The sequence below is a fragment of the Helicoverpa zea genome, chromosome 24 (assembly GCF_022581195.2).
Source record: "Helicoverpa zea isolate HzStark_Cry1AcR chromosome 24, ilHelZeax1.1, whole genome shotgun sequence".
Classification (NCBI taxonomy): domain Eukaryota; kingdom Metazoa; phylum Arthropoda; class Insecta; order Lepidoptera; family Noctuidae; genus Helicoverpa; species Helicoverpa zea.
The window spans coordinates 405,914-428,780 of NC_061475.1; the positions used below are offsets into that span (position 1 = coordinate 405,914).

Genomic DNA, 22,867 nt, shown 5'->3' on the forward strand with positions numbered 1-22,867 from the left:
TGGGCGGGACTTATCTTTGGAATAGGTACAAGATATATCAACAGCATAAATAGATGAGACAACTATACAAACAAAACTATTTTCACATACGTAGTAGTATAAATAATAGTAGCGAAAGAAAGCTCAAAAAAGCAATAACAGTATTCTTCAACAAGCTTCCATTGGCAATTTCACAATATTAGTAAATAGATTTTTTCAAACACATCCAGTCGTTTCTGAGATACGGGCGTTCAAACCAGTACTTGTAATAAAGATAAAATAAATAAATAAATAAACTCTTCAGATCCATAATATTACTATCATTAAGTTTCAAGACTAGACCTACCTCCTCCCGCATATGTACATGCAGAACCAAAGTTCGGCACAATTAGGAGCTACATTCAGACATGTTGTGCCGAACATCGTGCAACTAGTTCGTGGTCAATTAACTGAACGTATTCAAGAGATGGGAGAACTTGGACCAGAGGAAGATGGGAAGTTTGACTGTTGCGTGACTATTTGGTAAGTGCGTTATTATGTATTCAGTGAAATTATTATATCTAACGTAGATATAATTTCTTCTCATCAAGTGAACTGCAGTTTAACTTAAAATTTCAATGAATTATTTACCTATCAGTTTGTTTGTTTACTATTATGTCAAATCATAATAATAAACAACATTAAATCCTTTAAGCCATATTATCAGTTTTCTTAAATCCGCCTCACGGCCTCTGACTTGAAAATTGTAGCCACAACTGATGTAAACACAGAACGTATATAATAGATTTCCGGACTCTACATAATAAACTAGCTTTTCCCGCAGTTCCAACCATATGCCGAGGCCTATGCTCAAGACTTCCCGCACCAGGATAAAAATAGCCCATACGGTTCAATAGTTTTGGTGTGAAAACGTCGACAAACGGAGTTACTTTCGTATTTAATGTTATAGTGAGGATAGCCTGAATTTGAGCGACCATCGAACAAATATGCAAACTGCTGTCAGCAAGCCGACGTCACAGCACGGAACTGAATCAATAAAACTGTCAGGACAATTGACATGCTAACTGGAATAGGAAAAGTTCACTAACTCCATTATTGTAGCGTAGGTATTGTATTGTGAGCTACGGAATACTCTTTATTGGCATTGTACGCGTGGCTGCGTGCTAGCTATTTATATTTTTGCTATTTTGTATGTTATTTTAAAAGAGGAGACTAACTCATATAATTGCTTTCAGCCTATTTTCGTTGTCATATAGGCTAAGATAATAGCGACAGTTTTTATATTTTTCTTTCTTTGTTAACCGAGGATGATCCGAAGACCTAACTAGGTTTGGGTATTTAGAAGAAATGGAGGAATAAGACTTCTTTTAGATGCATTATTCGTCTTTTGCAAATGTTTTATATCAACAACTGTGCTGAACTGTTAAAGTTGCTCAGTAAATAACTCTTTTCTTTCTTTCTGTTTATCCCAAATACCGAACTTTCTGCAAACTGCACCATATTTCGAAAAACTTACTCTAGCCTTCGCATAGCCAACAAACCATAAGATAGACGGCTTTAGTTGCCCTGAACCAGAGCCTGGCAATAAGCCAGAAAACAGTAAAACGAAGCATAATAAAACACGTAAGAATCCTTTAGAAGCGAATTTTTAAACCCCTAATATTCCTCTATTTGACGAATAAAAATTCCGTCGTCGGGAATGAAAATGAAATAACCTAATATGAAACTCAAACAGGGTTTTCATCAAGTGTTTGCCGTCAAATTGAATATTTTCACCAACTTGCATATTACAATGCAATGCTGGCTGCAGGAACGTGATTACCATTTTAATCTGAAATACTGAAGGCGTGAAACTTTTGTCTGTGGTATGCGATCTGAGGCTTTGTAGGATGGTTGAAATTTTTGTAGTTAACATGATATTTTGCACTACCTTTTACACTGTAATCTTCGTTGTTTGAAAAACGATGGTTGTGAAGAAATGCATCATGCATGCACGTTTGCACATTCCATGTGCCGGTTTCTACGATCTGCAGTTTCCTGGTAATTTTTATACTTGTTTCTCTTACAATCATAAAAACATATACAAAACAAGGAAACGTGATTTAATTATATATAATATCTAGAGGTGACAAAGGAAAAGTCTTTGAAAAGATTTGCATGATTTTAATGTTCTAGCACAATCAAACAGAGCAAAGTGAAAAAAAAAATGTAGGATAACCAAAAACAAGATAATTTCTGTACTCTTTTCCCATTAAAATTCACAGGAATTTCCACTCAAAATTTTCAAAAAGAAAGCTCCATTTTTTCCAAATATGCAAGGCAGTCTTTTTAAATGCAGGCAACGTTCGGTGACGCAATTACCATATTAATTTGAAATATTCTACGGAGCGCAAAATGTTCAAGCCCTGCTTTACGAAAGAACAGAGAAAATGTCGAAGAAACTCGTGTGGAAATAACTTGCAAGAATGTAGTACAAAACGTGGTAGATTTTGTTTTAGTTGTGAAACTGAAAAGCTGGTGTTATGCTTTATTGTTTACTATAACAGTTACATACTAACGCGGTGTTTTGAAAAAGATTTTCAAGAAACTTTAGTGTAAAGTGTTGTTTAGTAAATGTTTATCGTATAGTACTTTAAGTATAAGAATAGCTAAAACTTTAGTCCAATATTTATAAGCCACCTTAGGCTACAGTTTACATCAATACCTATTACATTTATTTATGTTACAAACCTAAATGTATCAATAAAACTCAACTGTTTGAAATCCCTGGAAAACTTGTTCTCTACAAGTCCCATGGGTATATGGTGAAGATATAGAAAAGTCTTTACTAATACATAAAAAATATATTTGCTTGAACGCGCTTTCAAAAAATACTCAATCGATTCGAATAAATATTGCAATGTTAAAAACTCACTCATCGAGGAAGATTACAGGCTACTTCATAACCCAGCGCGTGGAGAAGTTCCCGCGGAACACATCTACATATACTAATGTTATAAAGCCGAAGAGTTTGATTGTTTCTTTGAACACGTAATCTCAGGAATTACTGATCCGATTTGAAAAAATCTTACAGGGTTATCTAACCCTGTAAGAATTTTATCTAGAAGGCTATCTAGCCTATTTATCAAGGGAGGCTACATATTCATATCCGGGTGTGTAGAAAAGTCCTCACGGGACTCAAACTCAAACCGCTGATAAAAGCTACTTAATCAACAAATCTGATGATATACATACCCTGTCAGCCACGCCGCCGGGCAGCACGCTCTTGACGACGACCCCGGAGGAGCGGCCGCCCACGATGCCGAACGCCAGCCCCGACCCATCGTTCACCAGCTCCACCACCTCCACTTGAGCCCATTCGCCAAACACCTGCTGTGGAGGAACGTAAGGTTAGACCACGGAGTTAGGAAAGATGCCATGGGTTAGACATACATACACACAGAGACTTTAATGCTACTGTCTCTAATGGTCAGCGAAAAGTGGAGGAAAGTCTAAAACGCCTTCAGACTGTGGTGAAAACTCTTGTTAATATTGAGTATGTGAAGAAACTTTCCCTAAAGAGCAGGATGTGGAAATCTTGTACAATACGTTAGTGAATGCGTGGTACATTCATTTCGCTAGTTTCATTTCTTAACTGGATGTGGATGCTGACTCCGGTCAAATATTTTAAATGAGAAAGAATCACTCTATAAATGGGATAAAAACCAAAACCTTTTCATATAACAAGAAAAAGAAAACATCTTAACTTTTTCCTTATACAGATTGGAGACATTTTTGCAGAAATATATTTCACAATATAATGAAACTCCTTGTCATAGCCCGTCTTGCTAAAATAATAATAGATAATAGCTATCTGCTATCTGCAATACATTATACGCTAGACATTCTTTTACAAAAGCAGTTGGTTCATGTTATATTATGAATGGAAACACGCGAGCAACAAGATTATTTGGCGGTAGAAATGGAAGGAACCTCGAGGGAAATAATACTCGCATGGTTGCTCCAGCTGAAAGAGTTTTGTTCTAAGAAGATTAAATATTTTACTGTAAAACTGTATCGATATTGCATAGTGCAGGACGCCCCTATGAGAAAGTAATTTCGATCTACGAAAAGCTGCAGATATCACTTTGCACGATCAGGAAACTAATTTGAAACAGGCAAGATGATAGATGCCATCCCTGCTTGAAGTAAATGTGATGCAGAACATTTATGTATTTTAGTGAAAAAGAGTAAAACGGACATTTTTGTTTCAGAAAAATATAGTATTGAATTTTTTTTTAACACGTCATCATATCATATCATATGATATCATATCGTTTATTGCATTCCATAATGTACATTTGGTGGAAAATATAAAATAATAGAGGTAGTCACAATTATGGACCCTGATGGGCACAGCAAAATAGTTAGAAGAGAGGAAGGCGTTTAATGTATTATAGTAGTATGTAGTATATTATTTAAGTATTTATTTATATTAAAATATAAATATTTTTCTTTATATGTTGCTTTTATTTAATCTTAAGTTATTTCTTTATCGGTAATATACTCGTTGATTGTATAGTATGCTTTTTTTATTAAAATTTGTTTTAGGGTGTTCATGAACTTTGTGTCACTTATTTCATCCATGATTTTGTTGGGCAATTTATTGTATATTTTGATGCACATCACGTAGGGGCTGTTGGAGTGTAGTGTCATGTTGGAGGTAGGTAGCATCGGCATATTTTTGTGTCTCAGTGATCTATTGGTGTGTTTGTCTCCGCGTTTGGTAAAGAAGTTTGAGTATCTCCTAACGAATTTACATATTTCTAACGTCATACATATGTTTACCTATTTTGTAATACATAACATTATGGTATACATGGAAAGCCCGTCGGCCCAGAAGTTTGATCCCCCCAAAGCCCACATTACCGCGTCTTATACAAGACTAGCTATTACTTAATCTTTTCCACTTAGCCGACATTTACGTGCTCAATAGATCCCTCCATTAGCTACTTATAACTTTGACAACATCCAGCATCTTCGGCCGGCCACTTGAACATTTTTCCGAAGAAAATTGGGTCAAGGTATTAAAGAAACTTCCTCATGTAGATATGACGTCATGAACTCTGTTGGAGATGATTAGCTATAGTTATAGTTAATTAAGTGTCTTACCATGATGCGCTTAATTCGCCTCTTGCTGCGAGGCTGGCGCGGGCAACTTTCTGATCAGCTGACCTTCTCCGCCATCTTGCTGTCTCATTGACAGCTGTCACGGAAACAGCCGAAGGTGACCGAGCGGGATTCGGGAACGGAGAATCGTACTGTTGCGTTGCACATTATTTTAGTTCACTTTACTCTAGTTTTTTGGACTTTTGCAGTGTTGTTTCGTTGTAGTGGGACGCTGTAACAAACAAAAAGTTATAATTAGATATTACATATTCAGGAGAAAATTAAGTGAAGTACACCCTGGACTGCGGGGCTTGCCTAATAATGCTTACGGAAAAATTATGGTATGCTTCTTTCGCTGCCGAGTTCCATAAAAAAGACGACTTTTGATGGATATTTGAAACATATAACCAGTCTATTCCAAAAACTTTTACCCTCAAAAATAATAATACACACCTATTTGAACCTAAACCAAAACTTACACACAAGAAATAACCATTACACAAAAAATAGGACACCAAACAAAACTGGCCTAAAACATTTATTTTTGCACCAAACGAAGGTAAGTCAACAAAACATTCTGGCGCACGTGGAGTTACCAAACAGTTTGTAAATCGGGACAGAAATACGTGCCCCGTATTGCGTGCACGCAAGTGTTATGATTACAATTACTGAGCAAACTTAGGTTAGATTTTGTAATAAGAATTTCTGGGAAATGTTATTGTTTTTAATAGCGGGTTTGGCAATGATTTTTGGTAGTTAGTTGTTGTTTTATATGTAAAAAAAAATATTTTGCGTTAGAGTACATAGAATCTTAGAAAAACCGCACAGGTAATAGGTAATGTAAAAAACTTAAGCCCAAACCACCTAAGTCTTTTTGAAACCAGTTTTCTTTTTAGCAGTTTTCTTTTTAGCTGTTTATTTTGAAAATTGTTAGTGAAAATTCATACATAGTAAACAGTTGTTTCAAGAAAACTGACGTTATGTTGTCGATTATCTTGGGCGTTATTTTTATTTGCACCATTTTTATGCTATCGGCGAACTTTGGCCTTAATCGATGGGGTAGTGAGTATCTAATAGTATTGGATGTAACCTTGAATTACTAAAACAATAATTGACCTTTTTTGGATTTTAGGCCAAAACTGTTTACAAGTTTAACACTTCCAGTTTTCTAACTTAACGTAAGTACTTAATACGAAAAATATACCAAAACTTCAATAACCAAATAAGCATGACGTAACTGATAGAAAGCTAGCAAACTACGGCATCATGAGAAGCCAGCACAAAGCCTGAAAGGTCACCAGCGCCCGGCGGCGCCGAGCTGACCCATTTCCCATGAGGGGTGACACGTATTGCTTCCGATGATATTATGTGGTGCTGGAGATGAGCTGAGGTTTATACGTAGGTAATGTTGTAGCAACCGTTTTTGGAAGTTGCAAGTGATATTATGTGGTAAGTACACTGCCATATCACATATCAAACATACAATATACTTACAATAACTCAAACTCAAAAACGTTTATTCATATTACGGCTAATAAATCAGCACTTTTCGAACGTCAAAAACTAAAGACAGCCCCCAAAACGCCCGCCCTTCACCACTTCTTATGTGTTTTCGCTGGGAAGAAGAAGTGGCGCAACAAACTCCCCAGCAACACATGTCTGGGAGAGTCTATTAGGTTTCAAAAGATACACAAAATATATTAGTTGTATTTACAATGGGTGGTTGGTTTGATCGCTCCTTCGATAGATATAAATACATACATACATAGATCGATTAGATATAAATGCTTTATGATAACAATTGGTTAATTTTATCTTTCAGTTAAGTATGTTTAAAGCCCACATTGAATGAACGAGCAGGCTACTGTGGAGACCAAACAATAAAATAGAAGGAATACTCAAGAATGATTTGCCACCTTCATCGCTCCATATTTACTACTTCCACATCCACACATCTTACTCTACAGTACTATATAAGTAATTTCTCTCTCTTGTGATAAATCGTTCATTCCCTCCGGCAATCTCTATCTTCCAGAATATTCAAGACAAATTACCCAACATTTTCAAACAAGCATCAATTCCCATATTATTAGTATTCACATATAATCCTCGAGCCGTTTGTCATAAAAGTAACGTGGAGTGTTCTATCGGTCACGTTACATCGTCAGATAGACTGCAGTCTTGTACGTGACAGGTCAGCGATAATCTTTGGAAATACTTTGTAAACTGTTACCGACTTCCTGTTGAGTTAACTTTGTATTTTTAAGGGTCAAAGTAAGAGTTAAACCGGCCGAATGTGGGTCGGATTTGGACTAAGTCAGGTTTGTTTTAGGTAAAGCAAAGTATATAAGTGGAAATTGCTTATTTTCGATTGCTTATTTTGACGGACCGACGGACAGCGAAATCTTAATACTAGGGTCTCATTTTACCCTTAAAATCTAGTTTCAGCATCTTAGTACCCTTTAATGGTTAGCGTCAGGAGCGCCGTCACAATTCTCCGATCCTCTCGAAATACATATAGAGAGTTGCTACCTAATTGCTACCAGCTACCATTAGTTGCTACCAATTGCTACCCTCGTGGTTTTGAAGATATTCAGCATCCAAAGGTGACAGCCATTCTGATATCAGGATGGCTGTCACTTTTCCCAGTGTGAAGAAACGGCGCAAAAGTATTGAGTTTTTTTTTACCCAGAGTTGCTACCTAATTGCTACCCTCCAGAATTAAATTTTGGGCCACAACGATTCCCTGGATAAAAAGATATTTAAAAAATGAGTTTTTACGCCCTGCCAAATTAAATTAGCAAGCTGTCAGTTAATACAAATGAGTACTTTTGACGTAGGCGCTATCTATTATAATCCGACAGCTGATATAAATGCGGCCGAAAAGTGAACTAAAGCAAGCCGCCATCTTTGAACATCATTTTTGATTAGGTGTATTTAGAAATGTTACCTGTTAAATGAAATTTCCCGAAATGCATGAAAAAAGTATTTATTATAATTACCTCAGCCTTCGATTGTTAACACGAAAACATCCAGTAAGGCCAGTCGTGTAAAAATCATACCCAACTCTACGTAAAACATGAACTGATTTGGTCACAGTAAAACAATATTGATTTTATTAAAAAATATTTTTATTTCAGTCACTGACTTAAAATAGACTCGTTTGCAAAAAAAGCGCCCATACGAAATCTTAGTTTTAAGGACTAAAAAAATTTCAAAACACCGACGAACATTCTGTAAGCGATTAGTCCAAAACAAGGTTTACAAATTTTTTTGCAATTTTAAAATATTCAAATTTAGAATACACTCTCACGCATGCTTGGCTAACCTTTTTGATGCTAGAAACATACTACAATCATTACAACCCTTTGAAACACACATAAAGTCCTTAAAACTAAGATTTCGCATAGGTGCCCGCTTTTTTTGCAAAAGAGTGTATATCATACCCTGACATGATTTAATAAATTTTAAATTATTTCGGGTTAACAATCGAAGGCTGAGGTAATTATAATAAATACTTTTTTCATGCATTTCGGGAAATTTCATTCAACAGGTAACATTTATAAATACACCTAATCAAAAATGATGTTCAAAGATGTCGGCTTGCTTTAGTTCACTTTTCGGCCGCATTTATATCACCTGTCGGATTATAATAGATAGCGCCTACGTCAAAAGTACTCATTTGTATTAACTGACAGCTTGCTAATTTAATTTGGCAGAGCGTAAAAACTCATTTTTTAAATATATTTTTATCCAGGGAATCGTTGTGGCCCAAAATTTAATTCTGGAGGGTAGCAATTAGGTAGCAACTCTGGGTGAAAAAAAAACTCAATACTTTTGCGCCGTTTCTTCACACTGGGAAAAGTGACAGCCATCCTGATATCAGAATGGCTGTCACCTTTGGATGCTGAATATCTTCAAAACCACGAGGGTAGCAATTGGTAGCAACTAATGGTAGCTGGTAGCAATTAGGTAGCAACTCTCTATATGTATTTCGAGAGGATCGGAGAATTGTGACGGCGGTCCTGACGCTAACCTTTAATGTAGCTAAACTAATCTGGGTGCCAATTAAAGATTGTTGTGACAGTAAAACCGATATAGAGAAATATATAGGTTACTTAAATGAATGCGCCTTAGGGTCAATTCCCACTGAAAGAGCAGCGGCCGGCAGCGGCCGGCAGCGGCCGTAATTGCAAGGGATTGAGCGCGAGCGCGGCGGGCCGCGCGGCGCCGCGCGGCCCGCCGCACCGCGCCGCGCTCTTACATTTTCCGTGCTCTTACGGCCGCTGCCGGCCGCTGCTCTTTCAGTGGGAATTGACCCTTAACCCTTAGAAACTGCCAATATTTTTGGAATAAATCATAGACATGGTAAAGTTGCGTGTGCCAAGTATCAGCAAGATCCGTTCCCATATTTTTGAGTGAAAAACTTAAAACAACCTTTCAGCTTTCACATACATCCCTTAAGTTTAACCTTTTACAGGTTAAGTAGCCAATGCATCCAGAGTGAGAGATAAAGACTTATGAGCACTTCAGAGGGTACTAAATACTTTTACAACTGGGTTTGTTTTCCTAAGCTGGCCTTTAATGATGGAGTAATTAGGCTGCGAGGTCTCGCTGGCTCATTTCCAAGTTCCTTCTTCTTGACATAAGAAGTAAGAAGCTCATTGTTCCAGTTGATTGCTTGGTTCATGATATCGGTAGCTATTTGTGAAGTAGTAGGGACTTTAATAATAATTCGATCTTTTTTGGAAAAGGAGAGGTATCATTTAATTGGAAGTGAAAGTTTTACCGCACATTTACAAAAATACTTTTGTATAACATTGATTGAGCCTTTTTGTGTTTAGTATACCAATGTTTTTGAATTCAAAAGTAATTTAAAATAGAGAGCCTTAAATTCAAACCTAATATCTATTAAACACATTGAACGGGAGCGGGGAGCGTTGTCGATTCGAGCGAACATGCTGGCCCGTAGGTTTGCGCGTTGTTCCTTGCAAATAAACATCTCTCTCTTCCGAGCATATTGCACCTCATTCTACACATGCAGCCTTTGGGTCAGGTATACTCAAAAATTGAACAACGCGCAACGCGCCTCGTTTCTGTAGCGCATCAGGGATGTTTGGTGACACAACATGACAACCAGGCCCGCCGTAAGCGGGCGTGCAAGGCGTGCACCGCACGCGGGCGGCAAATCGAGCGACCTATCACGTAATATTAAAAAAATACAATATCTTTTTACCAATTATTTGATTTCAATATTTCCGAACACAGCAATAGCGCTAAGAATATTACTTACACTGCCGGTTTCAGTTATATCTGTTGATCATTTTCAAAATTTAAAATTATTAAAAACGATTTAAGATCAACCATTAGCGTAGCGTGGGGGGAGAGAGCAGGGGGGGGCAAATGCCCTGGGCGGCACTATTTAGGGGGCGGCAAAATAAACCCATAATTACGTAGTAAAACTATTTTTACTAAAAATAGATGAGTAGATTAGTAATAAAATTTCAGAAAAAGCCGCCCTCGCTTTGGTCGTCCCCTATCAATTTTGACGGGTTCATCCCTTGCATCCCCAAAAAAATTCGCGCTCGCTGCGCTCGCGCCTCCATGTCAGATATCGCAATCAGTAGCGGTTTTAGGGTAGGGCGCAGTTGGGCGACGGCCCAGGGCGCCGGATATAAGGGGCGCCGCAGGCGCCCCCAACCAATCCTTGATCAGAATGTTACTCCTATTTTTGTTTTAAAGGACCATGGGCAAAAATGTATGAAGCCTGGGCTCACCCACCAACAGAGATGAGACCACTTTGAATATATGTAAATATAAAGATTTAAACTCATTTTTGCGAAGAATCCATGGGGTTATTTTGCTATAAATATTTTTCTCCGACCATAAATAAACTAATATTCTGCAAAAAGTAGTGCTGTTATGGCAGTGTAGGTTTTGTTATTGAACACCTTTAACTAGTTTTAATTCCAGGTTTAATGTATACATAAAAAATAAAACAGCTGCTAACAGTTACAATTATTTTTGTTAACATTTCAATCAATATCAATAATAATGTCGTCTAAATATCCTGCCGGTGGATTAAATTGTGAGTGCCTGCCTAACCTTAGATACCATATTATTGAAATGATATGAGCACAACTTCCTGCTGAGCGTCTACCTGTTAGACACGAGCAGTAATACTGAGCGATGGCATCTCGACCCATTTCGTTTCTGTTAACCAGAATGTATACCTACGTAATATGTAAACCTATTTAGGTTCATATCTTTTTTTTGACATGGAATTGAAGGTAGTGCCCATAGTAACAATTTTAGTACAAACAAAAACCTTCACAACGGCATATGCTATAACTCTGTTGGACAATGAGCCCAATTTGACTCATGGTCCTTTCATCAAAGATTGCAACTTACAAGAACTGTATCCAAATGAATGGATAGCATCAGGGCCATCTTAACCTATGGTGCAGCGTGTGCGAATAACCCGGGCGCCGCGGGCTCAGGGGCGCCGAAGCGAATTTGTGTTTAATTCCGCGTTAAATTTGAGAAATTCTCGAAGAAACACTACTTTTATGTCCCAAAACTCAATAATTTTCGCGCTCGCTTCGCTCGCGGTTTCCTTACTTTACGCTTCGATTTTTTATCACATATAGCTACTTTTAATGTCCCAATACTCAAAAGAATTCGCGCTCCCTCCGCTCGCGGCTTCTTCACTTCACAGTCGCTTTTTATTACATAATATGTTTAGGACTTTTAGTGATCCAAAACTCAAACATTTTCGGGCTTGCTTCACTTTACAGTTGTTTTTATTTTTCAAGATTTTTTTAGTCTACCCTAGCAAAAAGGGAGCGTCGTTTTTAAGTTATTTTATCAATAAGAAAGTAACTTCTAGTTTCCATATGAACTTTCTTACTAGGTACTACTTTAAGTCCCAAAATTTTAATAAATAGCCGCCATCATCAACAAAGAGTTATGTACGTTTGGGCAAAATTTTAAGTAATTTTTGTTTTGAGTTCTAAAATATAACAAAAAATTTCGCGCTCGCTTCGCTCGCGCAATCAGAAGACATGTTCCAGTGTTTTTGCATTCACCAACCAGCAATAACTTATGTACAATTAGGTTACATTTTACGTAATTTTTGCTTCGACTTGTTAACTATAAAAAAAATATTTGCGCTCGCTTCGCTCGCGCAATGAAATGAAATGAAATCGTTTATTTTGCAAGTTGGACATTACATCACTTTTACACGTCATTTTAAGAACGCTGAGGTCGGCATTTCCTAACTGACTGATCCCTGAGAAGAAACGCCGAAACAAACTCAAGGGTCATAGTCTCTTTTAAAGTCCAAACATGTTATAAATCAAGTAATATCATGTGTGAGTGTCACCATGTACGCGGTCTCGAATGGCCTTTTGAGGAAAGAGCCACATCAGGCTGGAGCTGACCAGTCCCAACAGACGGCACGCATGCATCAGTCGTCGTGTAGCTCAAACCATATCTTAGGGAGCTCAACGACCTGTCACACGACGATACCAGATCTGCAGAACATTTGCGTAGGCCATTCAAAAATACTCAAACCCGCCAGACAGTATTTATGTTATAAGAATATATAATGTTTCTCGCATACACGATACTCACATTCACAATAATACTTTTTTATCATTTAAATAATCAGATATTTTGTAATATCCTTTTTTCAAAAGTTTGGATTTTATATGATTTTTAAATTTCTTGATAGGCAAATCACGAACCGCTTTGGGAAGTTTATTGTAAAAGCGTATACATTGACCCATGAACGAGTTGCTTACTCTGTGGAGGCGAGTAGCATGTACAGCAAGATTATGTTTATTCCTAGTATTTATGCTATGAACATCTGACATTTGAACAAAGTCAGTTATGTTTTTACGTACGTACATTAAATTTTCAAAAATGTATTGAGAGGCAACAGTCAGAATATTTATTTCTTTGAATTTCTCTCTGAGAGAAACTTTTGGACCCAGATTATAAATGGCTCGAACAGCTCTTTTCTGTAAAATAAATATAGTCTCAACATCCGCACAGTTTCCCCAAAGGAGGATCCCATACGTCATTGAACTATGAAAGTAACTAAAATAAACTATTCTGGCAGTGTCCACATCGGTGATTAGACGGATCTTTTTAATAGCATAGGCGGCGGAACTAATAAAACAATCGCTAACTACATACGTCTCTGTTTTTCGTATGGGCTACAATTGCAGTTGGAGGGCGCCGTAGAAATCTCGCCCTGGCCCTGGCGCTGGTAGAGTTAAAACCGGCACTGATCGCAATTTATCTTTGTTTAATTGTTGAGGCATTCAATTCCGAAAAATCATTTTTCGCGCACGTCGTTTAGGCCTCGGCCTCGAATTTTGCGGGCAGCGGGGCGGCAGCGGCGGAGGCGCGGGAGCGGCAGGATCTTACGCGTATAATCAAATGGACCGGCCCTCGAATACAGCAGCGCGGGAGCCGGCAACGAGCGGTGCACTTGGTGACCGCCCGCGCCGCCGCCGCTGCCGCCCCGCTGCCCGCAAAATTTGAGGCCGAGGCCTTATAGCTTTTTGTTCACTTTGGCTTTTTATGATATGTTTACTTCATGAAAACTAAGGAAAAAATCGCGCTCGCTTCGCTCGCGGCTTCATGTACATTTGCATTTCATTTCTGTGCATATCTTACTTTTTGACTTTGCTTTGTTTTATTTATGGTTTTTATTTATTTTGTGTCCTTAGACTAAAAAAATTTCGCGCTCGCTTCGCTCGCGCTTCCTTACATATGAAATATGTCTCGTGCGTTGACTTTTTCAACGGGAAACCCACCAAAAACCATTAATACCATATTTTACTGAAATTAAACATTGCTATAGATATTTAAGTTCGTTAGTTTAAGTTACCCATAATCTGTTCTAAGCACTTTGATATACGTTATGTTGGTACCTACCCATTAATCACAATCTTTCAATACATAGGGGCAACTTGGGTAATGATTGCACTGCATTGATGCCCTAAGCAATTGCTAAGTCTGCTTATGGGCTAACCCAGGACTTCTTAGGTTACTCTAAGACTTAGAGCATTTCAAGTTAATAAAAGTTACGTGTAATATATGTTATGTACCTATTGCAATATTTATGTATCCAAAAGGAAGTGCGTTTTCTGCAATCAGAGCGGTGCATGTACATATTTTTTTCTGTTGGACAAGTAAAATGGATATGAATGGGCGGGGGGGTCCGGACCCCCTGGACCCCCCCCCCTTATATATTTTTTGACAAAACCCAGTATAATATGTAGTCGTAGGGCGGCATAATTGGTTTTGCACGCGGGCGAACAAACAGCTAGCGGCGGGCCTGATGACAACATTACTATTATAAATAATTGAAGCCAACTACGAAATATAATTCGCAAAAGGCTAAGCTTTCCTAATTAATCACTTTCACTATATTTACAAATATTTGGCGTGCTACTAATAGTAGCTGAAGGTAAATCAATATTGATAGATGAACACTATTAAAAGCGACAAACAATTAACTTGTATATTTACGTATCAATTACCAGAATTAGTCGAGCGAGCAATATCGTTAATGTTATCAATCGATTTCAATTAGTCGATTCGATTCTATTCGGTTATTGCACCCTGTTGCGAGTAAAACTTCATTACAGCTAATTAGGAGAAAAGATCGTAATTCTACATTGTACTAATTGGTTTTTTTGTTCGGTAGGGACAAGTCGATATACTGGATAAAGTGGAGACATCCCTGCCAGGGCTGCGGGATTGTTCGAAAGAGTTACCGCGGCCCTGGTACAGTCAAGTCAGTCAGTGGTAACAGTTTTATAGGAAAATCATACTTATTACTATTGAGTTAAGGTGCATGACAGTTACCACTGATGTGCAGTCTACCGTACACAAAGGTCACAAACAGTACAGACGCACCTTCACTATTTACAATACAGAAGAAACTTATAAGAATATTAACCAACATTGAAGACACCGACTCATGTAAACCACATTTCAAAAAACTAAACATCTTAACACTACCCTGCCTCTATATATTTGAAATTTGCAAATTTGTAAGGAAGCACCCACAATTCTACAGTAAAAGAGCAGACATCCAAACAAAACACAAACTTAGACATGGAAATAGACTCAATCTACCAACCTCACGATTAAATATGCATTCCTCTAGTGCGTTTGTTACGTCCATTAAAATCTACAATAAATTACCAGAATACATAAAAAACACTGAATCAAATAATATATTTACCAATAAACTAAAACGATTTCTCTTAGATAAAAGCTACTACACAATTGACGAATATTTCAAAGATAAATACAACTAGGGAAACTAGGATAACTGGAATAAACAAGCAGTACTTAATATATCAATTTATTTACCTTACTAACCGTGCAATACCTTTAATTAAATTCTTACTATTGAGCCATAAATAAAAAAAAAAACTACAGCTAATTTATAAATAAATATAAATAAATAAAATAATTATAGTTCGGCCATTCAGAGAATGCGTTCCTGACACGTCGCGATTGAACTGACGACGTAACTTTGCAATGGCGTTGCAGTTACGATAAAAATATTTTTGCTGGTTGTTTACCGTTTTAACAATTGAGGAGCATTAAAACAACATTATTATATCAATAATCAATGAATGTTATAATTTTGTGCCAAACTGAGTGTCAAATAACTTGGTAAACAATATTTTTCTAAATCTATACTGCGCTATTACAAGGTTATGTCAGCGGTTTATATTTTGTAGTGCTGTGCTAAAAATAACAGGCAAGTATCGTAATCTGTTCTTATACAGTTATAATATAAAATAATACGTTTTGATTTTCTTTTTAAGAATTGGAAAATAATGGACTATAAGACTTAATTATAACGTTTATGAAATATAAAAATAAAACTATGACCAAACCGCATTTTTATACTTAGATTAAAAATGGTAACCCCAAATGGCGTTATGGGCCGCCATTTTGTGACGCTAAAACAGTCGTCCGTTGTCGTTTCGTGCGCATAGACCACGTTTTTCAAGTGTTTTCGATCTGTTTTTATTTGATTACCCGGCTTTTGTTAGACCGAGATATCAGGATTGATTCTGTTATTGATAATAATATAATTATACATGTAGGCGAAGATGATGATGAAGACACCACCTCCTCAAGCAAATCGGAGTCTGATTAATATTCTGTTCGCACATTCAATTCAATGTACTTGTAACAAAGAATAAATAAAACAATTTTATTATATGAATATTACCTTTTTTTGGTTTCCACTTAAATAACTAAAATATAAAACAAATGATTCCGCCAATTTAAAACGAAAATAATCTTAAAATAATGCGGCGGTTCATTTTGAAGGAACGGTAACGAACTCAGTGTTATGTTGTGCCCATCACTAGTCGTGACTAACTGATAGGTGTCAGGAACGCATTCTCTGAACGGCCGAAGTATAATAACGATTAATACATAATATAGAATATTTATAATATAAATTAATAATATATAAATAAACGAATATAAATTTAATAAATAATAAATAAGTAAAATGTAAATAAATCTACACAGAAATAATACCTACTCAAATATCTAAATATAATAAGATTGTCTACATTTAATTCAATATTATTATGTTTAAAAAGCGCTCTTCGTCCTCTCCTCTAAAAACTAACTTTGCTGTGCCCGACAGGGTCCATAATTGTTTCTTTTAATTTTACCCACCAGCCTGTACACATTATGGAATGCAATAAAGTCATTGAGTATTGAGTCTTCAGAAGGAGCATAATGGGCTTTAGTCAGAATGAAAAAAGTGGGAATGTTATCACCATGGGGACATTAAAACGTGAGGGGACAAGTGTTTTATCAGTATGAAAAGCGATTGGGTTTATCTGTCAGATAATTATAATGTAAGGGGTAAAAATGGTATGGTATCTAATTTGTATTTAGACGAGGTAATCAATAGTTTGCAATTTCACTGATAGTGAGAAAGAAAAGTAAAACTTTACAACGCACAATAAATAAGAGTATTATGAATAGGTAAAAAACAATTAATATTAGATTTTATTACCTACAGCAAGCTGGAGTCTCCCTGCCCTGTTCCAATAATTTCGCTTCGCTACTTTAAAAGCATAAAAGAGCAGTATTTATTACATTAAAAATTAAAAGCTGAAGAATTTTATTACTATGAAGCGGTTATAGGGATCGTTATAAATTAATAAGGCTAGATTTTCTAAAGAGATTTTATTTGCGTCAGTATAAAAATAGAATGCAGAAAAAATGTAAGCCCCAGCTGCAGTGTTCTTTTTAATGGAAATCCAGACACGCTGACAGGTCAAAGTTTTTCTTTTGTAATAGAAAATCTTATTTCGTATCTATTCTGTTACATGATATAGATACATAAAAGTAGGTAACACATAGATATTTCATACGTGAGTATCAATCAGAAACTGCCAAAATAAAGCTACAATTTCTATAGAAAAATGTTATTGTACTATTTTAACTTTAAGATCTTCATTTTATTTTATACCTATGTTTTACAAATAATAAATACTTTGACTTTGACTTTGACTTTGACTTTGTCTGCTTAAAGGCTTACAAACTTACGAATATTACCCAAATGGAAAATAGACGTAGGTCAATAACTGCAAAAATCGCTTTTTTGCTACTGATAAATAACACCGTTTTCAAATTGTAATCTGAAGTCAAGAGTTTTTCTAAGGTAAGGAAAATATTACACTCATAACAATACCTACGCACCCAAATCTTTAAAATGCAAACAAAAATTCCCATCTCAAGAACCGACATGAAAATTTTCATAGGTAGGTACAGTCACGAGGAAAATTCAGTTTCAGAAATCTGTTTTCCCTGAAGTTACTTGAAACCTTTTGCGACGATACTCGAGAATGTTACTCGAGCCATTGGGCGACGAGAACTCAACGAGTTTTTTATAGCGGTTGCCAATCCACTCGGAAAAGTTTTTTGTTAATATCGAACTTTGTCAATGTAAGCAGAAATGTTAAGGAACAAAAGGAAAATTGTACTCAAGTAAATAACAGGACTTACCATAATTACAATGGAAAATCCTCAAAATTATACTTGATTAATGATGACAATAAAATAGATCACCAAAAAAGCAATTAATTTTACTTTTTCACGTGTCTTTCTTCCTATAATTTTTATGTACTTTCTTGACGACACAGAATACAACAATGATAAAGTATTTCATACATTAAAATGTACGTTGTATATTGCTCAATAATACATTCTTATCAAGATTTACATAAACAATATAATAGTGCAGTGTAACTAAATGATGTGGTTATCAAATCAATTGGCTAATTAGAACGCTGCATTCATTTGGTAATTACCGAAGCAATTTCCTGACTGTATTGTGTAAACTAACGCAAAGCCTAATTGGCTAAATATCATTGCTTGTGATGTAATGAATTACTTACTAACGATTATTCATTACGTTTCATATTTTTATTGTTTGTCAAGGAGTGTTAACAAGACATGTTTGTAACTTTAATAAAGTGAATTTCTTTTAATTTGTCTTAAACGCAGAAGAGGATCAATCGTAAAACTTCAATCAAAAGGATGAATGGCATTGTGTAGGTAATATCTCGTTGCATGCAGAAAGCAAAAAAATATTGTTTTGGGTACCTGCGGTAACTAGCTGACCAGTAGCAGGTATAATATAAATATAGCTCTTTGTACCTACAAGGCATGTATGTGCATATTTAAATACACGTACCTACTTACCTACCTACCAATGTGTATAATGTATGCATGTTACTTAGGTTGGTATATAGATACCCATAGGTACATACGTATGTATTGTTTATCGAACAATGCTTTAGCGTGTTCATGTTTACTTTGGTGTTTCCATGCATTGTGTTAGAATAATTAAATGTAAGTAGGTATGTAAGTATAGGAGCCCGAGGATAGGTAACAGTACGGGCAGACCACAGGGTAAGCAGCGCTTGGCATTATCCAACCGTGAATCCCCATTCTATGTCATAATAAGTTTCTCCGAGCTTCGAAAGTCTCAAACACATAAAAAAACTTGTAACTGAACGTACTGGCTCCTTCAGGGAAAACAATAATGATCTACAAATGCACCAAAATTTATTCCCAGTTCATATTATTTTTCAGCCATTACAATGTCTACAACAATTATTTCTCTTCAAAAAAACATACCCCCAGCGCCACTTAAAAACAACAAAAAATAAAAAAGCAGCCACCAAAATAAAATTAAGACGAGACAGCCTATTTCAGTGAGCGCACGACCCCGAAATAAACTCGCCTCGGGCTGAAAAACCTTTATTTTAATAACTCTGTATTTACATGTAAATTCCCCGACATTTCCCGCGGGAAGCCAGAAGGGTGAAACATTTGTCCCCGAAGCAACTGCCTACTGTAACGGAGATATTTTAATAAGTAATTTTACAGAATACGCAATTTTATGATAGAGAATTAATATTTTGGCTGTTGTATTAAAAATTTGAATTTCTAGTGGCTTGTTGTAGAAAGTCTCTTATTGTAAAGAATAAAAACTATAATGCAAATATATACTACACTCTTATAAACATTATCAGCCTTTATGATTATTTTATGAATGTTTAGGGTACCATGGAGCTGGCATACGCTATGCGTAAAAGTTGCATTAAAAAATAAAGAAAAAACATTAATCAGCCTAACCTTTTCCCAACTATAAGAACCAATATTTTACATGGAGCGACTGCCTACCTAACCTCCTCAACCCAGCTACCCGAACAACCCGTTACTTCATACTGTGACTCCCTTATTTTGACACCAAAAAAGCAAAATTCACTTGCATTTTGAAACAGAACTCCTAACTTGTTAAACTGAGACAATTAGTAGGTAATCGCAAGAAGCTAGATAATTACTGGAAGCCCTTCTCGGCTTTCACAAGGCCCTAGGGACTGAAACTTGATACTGAATAAATTACATTCAAATTGGAGAAAAAAGGGACTTTTCAGTTACTTTCAAAGAAAATATTGTTCAGAGGGCCTGTTAAGTGATTATTGTTTCGCTCGGTTGAACTGAAAATTGCTTACTGACTAATTTGAAATGAACAATTATATTTTTCGAAAATAAAGGAAGATTCCAATCGACTCGTACCTTTGCTAATATGTATTAAAAATGCGAAAGTGACTCGTTATCTGTGTGTGTCACAAAACTATTGAACTTGGTTTACCTAGAATAGAGAGCCTGAAAAGGACATAGGATCATTTTTATCCGTGCTGCGTCGGGAAACCGTCAATAAACAATTTCATTACTATGCAAAACATAGGCTTTAATTTGAAAAGCAAGGACATAATGATTCCTTATCAAATAGGAAAACATATACCTTCATTTCATAATTTCCGAGAGAAATGACAGTCCAATCATACTGCATTATAAAGCTCATTAATAGCACTGGATCGCACACAATATTTTCCATTCATTCCGAACGTAGCAATCAGCAATATCAAATAGACCAAGACATCGACTATTCAATTTAATTATTTCTTTTCGAACGCAAAGGAATTTAATTTGCAAATATAAAATACTGAAGGCAAATAGAATTCGTTCGTGGAATAGAGTACTATAGTTAATCTTTCCAATATTATAAATGCGTTTTTGTATGCATGGATATTTGTTCCTCTTTCTTACCAAAACTACTGGATGGATTATGATGCATCTTGGCATTTTTTTTCTAGCCTGAACTGTCCCATCACTGAAAGAAAAAGAAAGAAAGATACCTCAGCCCTCGCAGCTCGTCTCTCCACCTCTCGATCCTTCGCGTGTTCAACAAAACACAAGTATAGGCTTTGGCAGTATAACTTAGAATAACATATGCTTTATTCATGTCCGGAAAGTATGCAGTTTCCTCGGGACACGGGTGAAACCGCGGGCAGAAGCTAGTATGCACACAATGCTGAGTCATACAATCAATCAGCAGCTAGTTCTATTTATTCGGAGACGATAGTTTTTGCCGCAGCATGACTCTTCAATATTGAAGCCAAGGAGTGTCATAAGAAACGCTAAGTCAAGGACGATTTGGATTGGAGTAAGTTTGATATGAGTATAATAAATGATGTGCAATCCTTGAAAGGTTTTTTTGCAAAAGTTTGATGTATTTCTTTACTATGGATGTTTGTTTTTATTCACAAAAAAATTACTCAATGGATTTTAATTCTTTATCGGCAACTCTTTATCCGGATACGGGAAATAGTTATTTCCGGAAGCGGCCAAAACCGCTGGCAAAAGCTGGTTTATTAATGTCTGCCCTTTAGCGAGATTGAGACTCATACGAGAGAAAACATCTTTTGGATTGAATGCGGCACCTGAAACAATTACTTACCTTGTTCGTACAAACTAGAGGTACGCCAACCAACATGAATTTCGTGGTATACAAATATCTATACCAATCAGGAACTAGCAACATAAAGCCTTTGTCCAATCACGACGTGACGTGTGACTGCCGTATCATACAGATTGACCAACCGTTGACCACTCCATGCTCATTACCATTAGGTACAGCTATTCCTATTTCTTTAGCGTCGAGTTGACTGGCTTCCAAACTACCCGAGTTTGTCAATAAAATTATACGAGCCGTTATCTTTTGGTCAGCTTTCCGTTTTTTCTGATATGCTTGTGAAAACTTTATCTACTAGTAGTTTAAGTGGTGAAAGGACAACTTTATAAACTTTTTATTTAGTTTTTGATGTATACCTAAAATTCGCATACTCAACATTTTGGCACTCGATATCGATATTTTTTGCTTCGATCTATTCCGGAATGTTGATTATGTGCCGACAAGCTCTTTGGAGATTAATCTTGCTATTTCCAATCTGACGAATTGCATTCCTGATTGAAAAATATGATCATGATGAGCATATGCTGAAATCTTTACTAACATTATAACTGTGATGGCAACTCTGTCTGTCGCGCTTTCAGTCCAAAACTTCTGAATCGATAAAAAAATGGTTGATCCTAAATAATATTGGCTTGTGTTATGCGTATAGCGGTGTTGCAGAATAGTGGCCTCAGGACACAGGTGGAACCACAGGAAACAGCTAGTGATAGTTAATATACACATTAAAACTATCACTATCAAAACAACTACTGCTAATGACGCAAACTAATGTTTGTTCACCGATATAATATCCATCGAGCTTTCGATTGCAGCTGAATTTCAATAGATTGATGAGCATAACTCCCTCGTGAAAAGCGAATAGCGATGAAGTCAGAGCGTTGCACAATTTATGAACACATGACATTGATGTAGTACATCTTTCAGTAATGCGATGCGCAAATAGCTGATGCATTTATGGAAAGGTTTTGCGAGCAATTTTGTAAGTAAATACGTTCCGAGTTAATTTCAAAACTTGATTTTGCCTGCGAATTCGTGCGCGTCCAGAGGAAACTACGTACGGTATCCCGATAAATAAAGCCTATCCACGTCTTCATTCTATAATTTTCTATAATAATTCCAGCCGTTTTGAAGTGAGAACATGACAAAAAAACGTTTTCGCATTTATAAGAATTTTTTCTTCGTCACATGTGCTATGGTTTATTCTGCAAGAAAGTTTAGTTGGTCAGCAACTTGGCAATGTAATACCAACACAAACTAACAAACTATGCACGAGAACAAGGCACAAGTGCACAAACACGACGTCAATCTGTCACAGCAGAGAAGTGATCAGGAAATTTTACT

The 22,867-nt window shown here is 36.4% G+C and overlaps 1 protein-coding gene across 1 annotated transcript in view; it reads right to left on the minus strand.

Moving 5' to 3' along the window:
- The window catches only part of LOC124642299, a 169,673-nt gene that overhangs the window by 141,883 nt on the left and 4,923 nt on the right, over positions 1 to 22,867 (minus strand). Inside the window, exons 2-3 of the mRNA XM_047180665.1 lie at positions 5,131 to 5,359; positions 3,214 to 3,351 (exon numbers count right to left, since the gene is read on the minus strand). Coding sequence (XP_047036621.1) covers positions 3,214 to 3,351; positions 5,131 to 5,133 — 141 coding nt within the window. The 5' untranslated portion in view covers positions 5,134 to 5,359. The remainder of the gene's footprint in view (positions 1 to 3,213; positions 3,352 to 5,130; positions 5,360 to 22,867) is intronic.